General features: G+C 43.2%; 1 protein-coding gene across 1 annotated transcript; it reads left to right on the forward strand.

The window, feature by feature from the left end:
• The first annotated feature begins 1,594 nt into the window (after positions 1–1,594).
• On the forward strand, positions 1,595–5,437 carry LOC138480655 (putative leucine-rich repeat-containing protein DDB_G0290503). Its single transcript, XM_069612325.1, has one exon. The coding sequence runs from the start codon at positions 1,595–1,597 to the stop codon at positions 5,435–5,437; it is 3,843 nt and encodes a 1,280-aa protein (XP_069468426.1).
• Positions 5,438–14,274: the final 8,837 nt, after the last annotated feature.

A 14,274-nucleotide genomic window follows, 5' to 3' on the forward strand; every position in this document is an offset into this window, starting at 1 on the left:
ATGGATTCTGGAGACCCCACTCCTGCATGGCTTTTGTCTGTACCTAAATAAGGCCACAAAGGGTAGACAGGGTAGGCCCTGCTCGGGCTTCTTGACTATAAGGAGAAATGGTCTAAATATGCAGGTGATACAAGTTTTCAACCTCAATCCCTATATTCAGATCCTGATTATAAAGTTGGAGGAGTTATCTCACAGTGGCAAGAGCTGTCTGGTTCTCTTTAATGTATAGTGGAACCCTGATTCCGGGGAATCAAGCAGCTTTGCGGACACTGTGATGTCATGGATTGACAATATGCATTCAATAATTGCGGAGCCTCTACTACTGTTATGTGGTGACCTGAATATAGACTGCTTAAAGCTATGGCAGAGGAATGAAAAGGGTTTAGTGGAAGGTAAAGGGGCAAGGGGAGTGAGGGCATTGGATTGGTTAGAGGCAATTGAGTTCAGGGGTATACATATGTTGAATGATCAGGTTCAGTGTGATATCCCGGGTGCCATGACCTGGCGCAATGGGAAATCATGCGCAACGCTGGATTACTTTTTTGCTTCTGACAATGCGTCCCCTAGGGTCTTATGCCTGCGCATAGCTCTCACCGTACATAGTGACCATGCCGATTGTGCTCTCTTGGTTTGCAATGGGGGCAAAAAAGGAGAACATGTGGAGTTAATGTTTGGAACAGAAGGGGGGAGAAATAGATTGCGTATTGGACCCCCACAAGTGCCGCATATGACTAAAAACCTCACTAAGCCCGTGTGTGCAAAGGGCGTTTACAGGACTACCTGCTGTTGTGCTGTGGCTGCGTGAGAGTGCCCACATATCAGCTGTGCTGCTCTGATCAGCTGTTCTACACCAGGAATCAAGTGGAATTGTGCGCGGAAGACGAAGCGCCGTTGCGCTGAGAAGCTCCGCCCCCTTTTGCCCCGAGCACCGCCCCGCAGGAAGTGTGTCAGACAAAAGACCTTCCCAGGCACCCTTGCGGCGCTAAGCCCGTGTGTGCAAAGGGCGTTTACAGGACTACCTGCTGTTGTGCTGTGGCTGCGTGAGAGTGCCCACATATCAGCTGTGCTGCTCTGATCAGCTGTTCTACACCAGGAATCAAGTGGAATTGTGCGCGGAAGACGAAGCGCCGTTGCGCTGAGAAGCTCCGCCCCCTTTTGCCCCGAGCACCGCCCCGCAGGAAGTGTGTCAGACAAAAGACTTTCCCAGGCACCCTTGCGGCGCTAAGCCCGTGTGTGCAAAGGGCGTTTACAGGACTACCTGCTGTTGTGCTGTTTGGCTGCTTGCTGTGGCTTTGCAGGCCACCTTACCCCCAGAGAGTGGTCAGCTGTACTCGGATTGGAGCAAAAGCAGAAAGCGGCGGTGGCGGTGCGAAGTGGTGTCTAAGTGGTCTGGCGTGGTCAGGCGGAGGGCCGCGGTTGCCTGGACCCAGAAGCTCAAGCTCACACGGTAAGCCCTCCCAAGCTCTTTAGTCTTCCTTCCTTACATCCAGACCATAGACTCCAATACCAACATCCACCTCACTTAAAATCACTAGCATTGAAGCTTACTAAATCATTACACGCACCTAAGTCCCCAGCGCACAAAACTTCAGAAATGGATGAAGATGACAGGCGTCGTCTTCGCAGCTCAAAGAAGGGAGTAGGAGGGCCTAGAATCGGTGCAGTTATTGAAAGAGACGAGACAAATAGATCGACAAAGAAGAACGATGCCACCTCTGAAGTCACTGAAGCACCATTAATATCTCCCATACAGACGAGTTGCGAGCACACTGGCCCGCGGACAGTCAATCTAGAAAGAAACTACAAGTCTGTGCATACCCCCACTACAATCTTTGAAATGACTGTGAACAAGGAAACAATAATCAGCGTCCAAAACCGCAAACACTTGGAAAACGAAGAGAGCGAGGACGGCAAGAAGTCTACACCCCCACAACTCGGCACTCCCATGCAAACCACACTGACAGCCCCCGGAGGGGGGTTGGAGTGTATGCATGAAGAGAGCCTGGAGCTAAGTGAGGGAATAGACATACGCCCTCAAAATGAAAACGTCGAAGAAACGCTGCAAGCAAGCTCTACCGACTCACGATTGTTAATAGTCACCTCCGATCTGCCGTCAGAAGATGAAGATCGTGCGCACACGAGGGACACACAACCCGAAATCGAAGTAGAGAGCTGTGAACCGCATAAACAGAAAGAGAAAAAATCTGAAAAACAGACTCACGACCAATTATCAATGAAGATCCATCAACAAGTAAAAGTTCTAGTGCACGCCTCAAACAATGAAGAAAATCCCCAGGAAAGCATAAACGGGACGGAATACGCCCCGCCAGAAACGAATTGCGTAGAAAGCGCATTAACATCAGAGCAAAACATGAAAAAAAGAAGCAGAGACAGTTGCGAAACTATATGCGGACAATCAAGTATGCACAAACCAATCAATCGAAAGAACATTAAATCAAACATGCATGTGAGATCCAAAGTGAATCGATCCACTAAGAACGCACCACTCACTGTGAAAGAGCGGATGAGCAAAAGCGCAAGCATCGAGAAATCAAAAAAAACAAATACTATGCGAATGCTGACTGACTTTTTTGAACTCCAGCTACTGAAGAAATCACGAAATTTCACGGAAATTTCCGATGCAGAAATGTTAACAGCCATAAGCGAAAATATACCACACGCAAAACAACGTAGAATGGACCTCACACCTGAAGCTGGATCGCCACAAACAGACAAACCTGCAGTTCAAAGAAGTACATCAACAGACTCAACTATCGAGGACGGCAAAAAAACAAACGCAAACAATGAGAATGTAACAAGCCAAATGGAAAAAGTCAATCCCTCTATGAACATAGACGAAGATACACCTAACAAAAAAAACGCACCTTATCAACACACCACTGAAGGTGTACACTCAACATCGCTTAACACAGACCAGGAGAGCACGACAAGCGATGAACAACTGATCCGAAGCAGCAAAGAACTTAAAAAGCCTCAAGAGGCTATTGCGGTCATGGCAAAAATACAAGAACAAGAAAGCACACCTCAGACCTCTGTGTCAGGAGTATCTCCATTACGAGCTGCATCCAGTCAAAGTCCCAGTCCATGCTTAATCAGTCATCCCGCGACAGAAACAAAAGAATTAAACAAACATCCAAAGATAGCGGAACTGGATATACAAGGGGACAAAACAAAAGATCGACCTCAATGGAACTTTCCGACAGAAAAAATAATACAAACGGAAGCAAGAGGTTCTCAACATCCACGAACACCCAGGAGAAGCCATAGTGACTTTGAACATCAGTCAGGCAGAACCTCGTGCCCACAAACGCCAAATGCAGCACAAGAAGCATCCTCAAAAAAAACGGACCTACAAGGAATCATGTCTGTCATAACTATTGCACTCAATCCTTTCTGCAAACTATATGAGACCATGAATGACGCAGTAAAAGATCAACAAGTCATCTTAGCAATGCTGCTGACAAAAATAGTATACTTGGAAGGTTACATCACAGCAAAAGGAAATCACACAAATAATAAAGGCACAATAGAGTCAAGTAGTAATGACACGATTATCAACTGTACAGAAACAATAAACGAAACATTGTCTAATCAACCAAGTAAGTCCATCAACACATATCAAGTAGGAACACAAACAGAGACCATCATCGACTTAACAGTTGACAGAAAAGCAACTGATAAAGAAAAAATCCAGCAAAACATAGTAAACAATAATGAGACCATAAACATCAAAAACAATGTGTCCACGAAACAACAAACGCCATCGGTAATGTTGGTGTTAAATCAAGCAAACGCTAACGACGAATGTGAGACTAGACTTGTAACACCCTCATTTGGCATTTTTGAAACAACTGGCCGAAAAAACAAACCGAATAAAGGTCCAAAGACAGTCCCAACCTGCGACAACGAGGAGGTCTTAAAAGCCACCGCCAATAATCATAGCACAGAAAAAGAATCGAACCCAAGTCTTGGAACAATAGCACCAGTCGCAACACCAAAATGGAACATGAGTAGTTCAACGCCCATCATAACAGGGGAAAACAGCAACTCAGAAAGCGTAACAAACAATAAAAGTAAACAAATCAAAAATCAGAACTTCAAGGATAAACTGGATTCAACAGATCCCCTAACAAATCTGAGCACATACTCGGATGAAATTAGTGATTCACCAACAACACTAACCACAGTCAATCAGAAGGCAGAACAAACCCAATCATTGAAACAAAAAACTACAGCAACCATAAAAGAAAATCGCGTGAAAATGCTGCAAGAACGTGACTACGAAACTTTAGAACAAAAACGAAATCGTCTAATAAACCATGCAGCATCCCGTGAGAATATAAAAGAGCATAAGCAAACACATATCACAGACATACACTCAGAAATTAACAAAAGCAAGAACATCGATAAAACAACTCACACCAGAAACAAATCAGAAGAACTTTCCACAAAAAAGAAAAAGAAAATGGACAAAGAACCAATAACCACTTCACAAGTACAAACTAAAATACAAGAACTTCAAGTGGACAAAAAACGAAAGCCAAAGGTGTACGAAGAAACACCCAAGAAACGAGATCATGAAGTAAGAAGATCTAACAATAACACCAAACATAATACAAGCTCAAGACCCAAACAACAGAACGAGACATACAAACGAGCATCTCATGCTTCAAAAATAAGAAATATAGAAACTGAAGAAAACGGCGAGTCACATTCCACGAAAAATGCTTTAAGATACCTTATCAGACTGACCCAACGAAGTTGCATAAAAGAAGAGATCATTTTAAATCGAAGAACGGTCTTAAAGATATTATGTCAAGTTAAAGACTTACAGAGACTTCACACAGACAATTTGAAAATTGTCGAACCATGGCACACACAACATGGGGCAGTCACAATACTGCATTTAACGTCTTTAACAACATTCAAAAAAATTCTAAACAACAAAAGAGATATCTACAATTCTGGTTACTACGTGGAAGACCTTACAACTTACAGCAAAGAAGAATGCATCGAATCAATTAAGATCAGAGAGACCGATGCTACAGTAAGTAAATCCTCAATCACGAAACATGAGAAGCATGTTACAAAAGACACAGAGGACTACCCCCAGAAAGATCATAAAGCAATAATAGAATTTGAAATATCAAAAAAACATCAAAGATCACACCATGATAAGAGCAAAAATGAGCACTACAAAACCAAGAATGACTCAGTACACAACAAAATAACAAAGAAAGAAAATACGGCAACGCAACAACAGAAACATACTATAGATGGCACCACAAAAATAACCTGTACGCAAAGAGTCGGCTCAACATCCACGGCTCAATGCAAACAAAGTCCAAACACAAGCAATAAAACAGGAATCTGGGCCTGGTTGCCACGAGCATTAAACTTACATCGTAAACAATAGCCACTCAAGACAGCGGAAGCAGTCACATGTAACGAACCAACAGAAATCAACAATGACATCAAGTTATGTTCATGGAACACGCGAGGTCATGTACATCTGACTGCTCCGGGAGGTCCCAATCTTGGAGAATTCCACATAATCTGTCTACAGGAAACTTGGCTGCAGCAAACCCCCACACTAGAAGGTTATCAAATCATTCTATCCCCTGCTGCAAGAGGATCCAAAGGACGGCCAACTTCAGGTCTCCTAATAGCCTGCCGAAACGGTTCTGGAGCCTCCATTGTACAGACGATGATTGCAAATCAATCAATTTTGGCAGTAGAAATTGCCTGGCAAGGTGACGCAAATCACAAGACAGATTTTTCAAAACTGGCTATAATAAATCTCTATTGGAACCCAGCCGCAATCACTACAAAAAAATTCATAAACCTCTGTGAAACAACAATTGACGCAATAAGAACCGAGCACGACATAGAGAACATCCTGATATGCGGAGATCTAAATGTCATCCAAACAATCAATACGAACGCAACGGAATCACAAAAGACGTCCGTACACCGTGGCACAATCTGGCGAAAGTTCACCGACTCGAGTGAGCTATACAACTTGGATGAAGTGTTCGTGGAAATAGATAGAATAGCAACCTGGCAGAGAGCATCCTCAGCCTCCACGATCGATTATATTTATGTATCCAAATCCATGTTGCAACGCCTACAACTCTTCAAAGTACGGCACACTCCAACAAGTGACCACAACTTGCTGGAAACTGCATGGAACCTCAAAATCAAAAAAAATCGTCAAATGAACATACAAATCGAGGCAAACGCGAAAGGCACTAGAATCAAATTAAGCAGTGCTGAAATTCTCAAAATCACAGCAAAATACAAAGCCATTACCACCCCAGCGACATGCCTCAGTATTGATTACCAACCCTTACTGCTGCCGTATGTACAATCAACAAAAAGAAAAAGAAATGCAACAAACAAAAATCCAAGGCATGCATACAACAAAGTTCTAATTGATAAAAGACGTGAATACAGAAGACTTCTTCGAATAGCCTCCAAGCAAATGCCCACAAATGGCACATCAGAGATGCAAAATATCAAAACAAAATACAAAGCTTGGGTAAAATCATATAGACACAATTTGTACCAAGAGGACGCCGAACAAATAACAAAAGCGCTCATCAACAACAATAGCAGGAACTTTTGGTCCTTAATACATAATGTTGAACAAACCCAGGACAATCAAATTCTAAATAACATCAGTCAACACACATGGGAAAGTCACTTCAGCAAAGTCTTTAAATCTGATCTAAACGCAAAACCACAGGCACAACAACTAACAGGTGAACAATGGGTGAACTTAGACAAAAAAGAAGACATCATTGACATCATTAACAAATTGAAAAATTCACGTGCGCCAGGCCCAGATGGCATCAGTAACGCAGAACTAAAAAATCATCCAGAGGAATGGGCCACCTTGCTAAGCATCATTTTTAAGCGATGCAACGAAACGAGATCAGTACCACAATCCTGGTCCAAAGCAATCGTGGTACCAATCTACAAAAAAGGCAGTCTTACGGATCCATCAAACTTCCGACCTATAGCCTTACTAGACGTCATGGGGAAAGTATACGCCTCACTACTCTTGACGAGATTCCAAAGATGGGCGGCCTCTGCAGAATGTAATGACGAAATGCAAACGGGGTTCAAGAAACACACAGGCACAACATGTAACATACTAGTGTGCAGCATACTAAAAGCAAAAACCCTAGAAAAGAAGCACCGTCTATTTGCAGCTTATATTGACTTTTCGCAAGCGTTTGACAGAGTTGAAAGATCTCTCCTGTGGAACAAACTTGAAGCATGGAAATGTCCCCACGCTTTGCTAGAGCCAATTCAAGCTCTGCACCAGGAAACATCCATAAGAGTCAGACTCAGTCGTGAAGGCGATCTATCATCCGAAATAAACACCACACGAGGAGTCAAACAAGGTTGCCCACTAGCATCAGCACTCTTTATCACTTACATAGGTGACATTCAAAACATGAGAAGTCCAACACGAGTCTTCCCACCAACATTAGGTAAAACACAAATTGGACACTTACTCTACGCTGATGATCTAACGATTTTTGACCAAACCCAAATTGGCCTACAGCGTAAACTCGACGCCCTCCTAATCTACGCCAATAGCAATCATCTGGAAATCAATATTAACAAAACAAAAATCATGATTTTCCAATCCCATTCAAGAAAGGAAAACTTTCAATGGCATTTGGGCAAAACCAAAATCGAAGTGGTCTCAAACTTTAAATACCTAGGAGTCCACATGGACAGTTCCCAACACGAGACCACAATGCAGCAGGAATTACACACAAAAATGAACAAACTAACAGTGCAAGCAAAAAAAATTAACAGCAAATTTGGAAAATTCTCCCTGAAACCAATAATAAACTTCTACAAGATGAAAGTCGTACCTACCATCATATACGGCAGCGAAGCCATGCCAATGATTCCACAGAAGGTCTGGTGCAAACTAGAGGCTTATTTTTGGCGCAAAGTTCTCAATCTACCAAATTCGACTCCAGGGACAGCAATCCGACGCGAACTTAGTTTACAATCACTAAAATGTGCCGCAACCTGCAATGGAGTCATGCTATACCGCAAATGCAGAATGGACAGTAAAAACAAAATTTTCAGCATCATTAAACAAGAAATGAATGACAACACGTGTAATATGATAACCAACTGGCAAAGGCAAAATCAAAAAGTATTAGAGGCAATCAACTCGGATGAAGACGAACTCATCACAAATCCATGCAAAGTGCTAAAGAAGATAAAAGACATGGACTGGGCCAAAACGATCGACGACACCTCGATGCTAAAACTCATCGCTCACCTACCAAGTTTCACTGCAAAAAGAAACGAACTACAAAACTACATAAAACAATTTCCAAACAGGCAAGCACAGAGCTTAATCCTACGCGCTAGGCTCAACCTGTTTAAAACAAACGAAATAAGACACGTACGAGGACAAACACAGTCAAACATCTGTAGATTTTGCTCCAATGATACACAACCTACAACGGAGACAATAAGACATTTACTCATGACATGCACAGCGACCGCAGCACTTAGACAGTGCTATCTGCCAATGATACCAGGTTTCAGCACACTGCCAGAAGAGCAACTGTGGTGGTGCAGACTCATCGGGGGAGATAAAACAACGTGGCAAACAGCAACTGCAAAAATGTTAGAACATATTGATGCAAAGTTACTAAACGCAAACAATGAATAGAAAAAAAAAAAAAAAACAAAGTCTGCAAAACAGAAAGCAAAGACATGTCTTCCTGTCTTCCTGTGTAGTTCACTACAAAAAGTTTAGAATTGTAAAATCATGTTTTGATAAAACAATAATAAAAAAAAAAAAAAAAAAAAAAAAAAAACCTCACATCATGGCAATCACAGGACTTGGAAGGGGTAGAGTAAGATAGTGTCCTGGCAATCTATAGAGAACACAACGAAACAAGGGAATCAGACTGCACTTTAAACCTAAACATACTTACGACGAGGAGGTTGTAATCCGGAAAAGGCTCCTACATAAAGATCTCAAAAATTGAGAGAATTACCATTGATTGTTAGAGGGGAATTGATTGGGAAAAGGAAACAGGCCTATAAGAACTGGGTAATATCACATAAATCGAAAAACATATCAGATAGATGCTGAAGCTATGCTACAGGTCCTCAATGTGATTAATTCCAGAAAGCTGTGGCAGCTATTAAATCAGAGGGGGACTACTGACTGCCCTCTACAGGCGAATCCCATACCACAACAGCGTTGGGTGACCTATTTTGGGAGCCTATTCGCCTCAGATGTTGAACTGGGGTCTGATACCTCTAATGAACAAAGGAGGCACCAGTGGGATATCAATTTGGATAGGGAAGAAATCCTGTCACTGATAAAGAGGGTTAGCAGGCCGCATGCCCCAGGGCCAGGTGGCTTGACTAATGAAATGTTAAAGGAAGCTCCTGAGGCCTGGGCTGACTTCTGTATGACTCGATGTGGGAGAATCATGCAGATGGGGACAGTCCCGGCTTTGTGTAAGTCAGCAGTGGTGGTCCCAATATTTAAGAAGGGAGATAGGTCTGACCCGAAGAAATATCGGCATATTGCCCTTCTAGACGTTTTGGCCAAAATATTTGCAGCCCTTTTGCTAAAATGCCTGAATGAGCGGGTGGTGGAATCAAAATCCTTTTACTGTCGTCAAACGGGTTTTATTAAGGGAGTGGGATGTAATTTAAATGTACTGCTGATTAGCCTTTTGAAGACAAGATCATTAAGGAGCAACAGCAAATTATATCTGGCGTCTATGGACGTGGAGCACACTTTTGACAGCTTAAATCGGTGGACCCTGTGGAACAAACTGACTGCATGAGGTCACCCTGTAGACCTGTTACTGGGAATCAAGGACCTGTACACAGGAATCTCGATGCAGATCAGGCACGTCAATGGGCCACTTAACCAGAATGATCCAGACTTCAAAGGGCTTAAAACAGAGATGCCCCTTGGCCCTGTATTATTCAACATGTTTGTTGCTGATCTAGAGGATGTTCTGGATTCACCATCCTCTAATCCTCTACAAATCAATCGTAACTCTTTAGGGTGGCTCAAATATGCAGACAACTTGGTCATCTTAGACCAAACCCTGGTTGGCCTACAAAGAAAACAGGATATTCTGCAGGTTTATGTACACCAAAACGACTTAAAGATCAAGGCCGCTAAAACTGAAATATTAATTTTGGAGAATATAAGGGGCAGGAAAACTAAAGCTCCAAGCTGGGTCTTAAATGGGAACCGGATCCATCCTATCCTGGACATAAAATATCTTGGCGCAATGATAAGTGCCAGTGCCTTTCACTCACCATGGATGAATTGCCTGAGGGGTAAAATAAAACACTTAGCAGTTCAGGGAATTCTGATCAGGAGAAAGTATGGTAAGCTCTTGCTTCTCCTGGTCCTTAATTTGTATAACCTGAAGGTGGTCTCTGCCCTCACATACGCTGCAGAGGCCTGCCTCGGTCTACCGTCAGAATTGTGGTAAATACTTGAGGACTGGTTTTGGAGGAGGGTATCGCGCATTCCCAATGCCGTGCCAATGGCGACTATAAGATACGAGATAGGCCTGCGCTCCTTATATGTGAGTGTGTTGTGGAACTCACTGACACTTTTCAGGAAGCTGAACCTGCCTAACTGCCTGCCACAATATAGGGTAATAAGTGTTAAAAAGGCTGGAATGCATGACTGGCCTCTTACTGAGTGGCTTGCACAGTGTAATGATACACTCTTAAGCTTGGGAGTATCTGCTGACATTCTTTGTAAAAATCCATCACATGTAAAAAAAGATTCTTTAGGCTGATGACTGGAGGGAAACAGAGTTAAAAAGCTCCTCCTCTAAATTCTTCACGGTCTCAAAGAATATTTTCGCCTTACCCAACATGACTCTACAATATCTGAGAAGGTTCCAGAGTGCTAGGCAAAGTGATCTATTTTTAACATTCTGTTTGAACATCTTGCACACAAAGGTTATCCTTCTCAGATATGGAAGGGAAGTCGGGGACAACAAATGCAGGTTGTGTAAGGCCCAGATGGGAACCTTAAAGCACCTGACACTGTTTTGCCCGAATTTGAGATCTCATAGGACTGCGAATCTGTACAAGGACATGAGTGAGAGATTTGGAATGGATGCAGAGGTATGGTGGGAAGTCTTATATGGGGGCGCAAATGTCGCACTGATTTATGTACTTGTAAAGTTTTTAGAAATTATTTTTAAGAAATGTAGAGAGCTGGAAGGAGATACATAAATTAGTTTGTAACGTGCAGTTCTTGAATGGCGCTGCCTGGTTTTCTTTCTCACTCTTTGCTCGTGTACTTTTTCCCTGAATCAAGAACTGTTGATTTTATGGATTAACTTTTTGTTTTAGTGATTGGCCTTTCCTCTGGCCTTTTCTCTGTTTGTGCCCCCCACTTTCTACCTCCCATCATTTCTCTTTGGTGTGCTTTTGATTTGATACGTTGTATCTGCTGATTGTAATAGGCTGATAAAGGTTTGAAATCAACTTATTGCCAAATAAAAAAAATCAAACAAATAAAGATTCTGCTTAAGAGAAACCATTGTATCCCTATTCTCAGTAGAACTTCTTCAGCTAAAGTCTTGATCAGGATTGTGTAGCTGATTTTGTGAAATGTAGCTGAGTTGGACAGAGAAGATGACGGGCCAAAGGGTATCTGAATTCCTGTTGTTATCAAATTCCCCGAAATGGGGAACTGGTGGGTTCTGACCCTCACATTGGCCTGAATCCTACATGTGACTAAAGTAGGGTTTTGTTAGACTCCACATGGACAAGTAGCTTCTGAAAGACGTGTTTTTGAAGCAGCTTAGCTAAGTAAAGAAGGATGTGGATGGCTGGCGAATGGAAGGATTCATGTGGATAGTGGGTTACTTTTTATGGGCAATTTCATGTATGATGTCTTTTGCAGTTTTGTGGCAAATCCTTTTGGAATGTTTGAGGCGAGGATGGAGCAGGTGGGTGAATTCCGGCTGTTGCAGGATGGTGTTGTAGATATCTTGAGGGGCCTGGGTCCCCCGGTATTTTGCTCGTATGGATTAATGCTGAGAAGTCCTGCTTAATGAGCGGGGTGAAATGTTGTGAATTTATGGAAGTGTGGAATTAACGGGGTGAAGTGTTGTGAATTTATGGAAGTGTGGAATGATCTGTTTAAATGCAGAAGTGTTCTCATGGTCCAATGTAGTCTGTCTGTGGTCCAGGTGGAATACATATTTGTGGTACTTTGATGGCGAAGTGGGATGAGATGCTGTCCCTAAGATGTTGTTAAGATATTGGTTTGTTCATGCATGCTAATGTGTTCATAGTCTCCTTTAACAGTGTGAACAGTTTCTCGTGTGTGAATTTCTCTCGCTCAATTGTGTTGGCATAGGCGACTTTTAGGGCTTTTGAGCTTTCGTCTTGTAGGTTCGTACTGTCCAGTATTTGGCAAGCTTGTTTTTTTTTAAAATAGATACACAGGATAACCATGTTGCGTGTGCTTGTCTCTGAGTATTGGAAACATGTCTTTGGGGTTGGCTTGTCCTGTGGGGGCTGTGATCTGTTTATGGAGTGTGTGGGTTACTGGGGTGTCATGTGGTATCCAGGCCTGTGAGGAGGTCCTCCTGCTTGATACTTTGCCGTCCTGGTGGGTGCCTTGAATGGTGTAGCCAGGTGATGTCCCCATAGGGGTGCGAGGAATAGGGCCACTGTGTCTGTTCTCGAATATTCCTTCATGTGTGTGGTCGGCTGCGTTGGTGGGTCGTACTAGTTGCTGGAGGTGAACGTTTTCTAAAGTTACCTGTCGGAATTCCTTTCCAGCCATCAGTTGAAATCGGCCCAACTTGTTAGAGATAGAAGCTCACGTGTTTGCAATAAAAGACGATTTGCAGAATACGCGCATGCCAGTTCGCACACGCAGTGTCACGTGTGGCTTGATGTGTGTGGACAGGATGAAGCCACTCTCCGGTTTAACCTCTGATGACTAGACCATGAGGCTAAACAAGTGAGGGCCTGTTTGGGGCTGGCTGGACACAGTCCCTTCTCCGTTTCTTGATATGAAATTAGAACCTGATACGGGAAATGTTCCCCCCTTCTCTCTGTAACCCCTAACAGGGTGTGGGCGGAGGGGGGCTGCACCGTGCCTCGCTCCAGTCACTCGCGCCAACAAGCAAATACCGTCAAAAGACATGTGTTACCTTTTACTCCTTACACAGAATGTGATATAAATACTTTCAGCCCTCTACGGTGCCCTTTCTCTGCACGTGCCTGTGTGCAGCGTGCCAACGTTGCCCTGGAACATGTGCGCATTTCGGTGCCACGTATGAGGTCTGTCCTCTAGCCCCTCCCTTTTCCTTGTGGGCTGTGGGGGTTATATTTAGCCTTCGGATAGCCCCGATGTGATGTTCCAGGGACCGGGAGACAGAGCGAGACGTGGCATTCCGACCTCGCCGCTGGAGAACTGCACATCAGCCCGCGCTATGGTACGTCTGTTCTTTTGGGGAACATGCCGTTGATTATTTTCCTGCATAGGTTTTGCCTTAGATTGCTCGTGCATGAAATAAAATACGTTGCATGCAATTCTGTAATCATATGCCACACAGAAACTATATAAGACTGGCTCCATCACACATACATTGACATGCTTTTTTTAATTAAAAAAACAGACTCAGTGTGATTGCATGCACACTACATGTTAAAGATTCAGGTCTGTATTGCGGTGGAGGCGTTTGAAATCTGGGGTGCCCTGGCTTTTCGTCCCAACTTGACACACACCCCATTGTGATCTTTGACATGCAGATAGTTCCTCCTCTTCCCCAGTAAAGTAAAGTCATGGCGGGGAAACTTGAAATAATTGTTTTAGTGATTACATTGCAAACACGTAAAAATGTATCCTATGACTACGTGTAAAATACTAAATATAGGGAATGATGCTTAGTTTTTATATTTGTGACCATTTTTTTAAATAGCGTGAAGGCAAACATGGGTTATTGATAATGAGCTGTTGTGCGATGTTGCGTGCGCAAAATCTTGCTTTAGGCACGTCATTAATAGACACGTGCAGTGAATAGGCTTAAGTCGGGGTTACTTGATGTAGTTCAGGTGTCTGCATCCTGTTGCTCTTCGGATGTTTTGGACTACAATCCCCTTCAGCCACAGCTTGTATAGTCTGCGGCCAAGGCTCATGGGAGTGCGAGTCCAAAACATCTGGCGAGCGGCAGGTTTCAGATC

This window comes from Ambystoma mexicanum, chromosome 5p (assembly GCF_040938575.1).
Source record: "Ambystoma mexicanum isolate Mex_15411 chromosome 5p, UKY_AmexF1_1, whole genome shotgun sequence".
In the NCBI taxonomy this organism is placed as follows: domain Eukaryota; kingdom Metazoa; phylum Chordata; class Amphibia; order Caudata; family Ambystomatidae; genus Ambystoma; species Ambystoma mexicanum.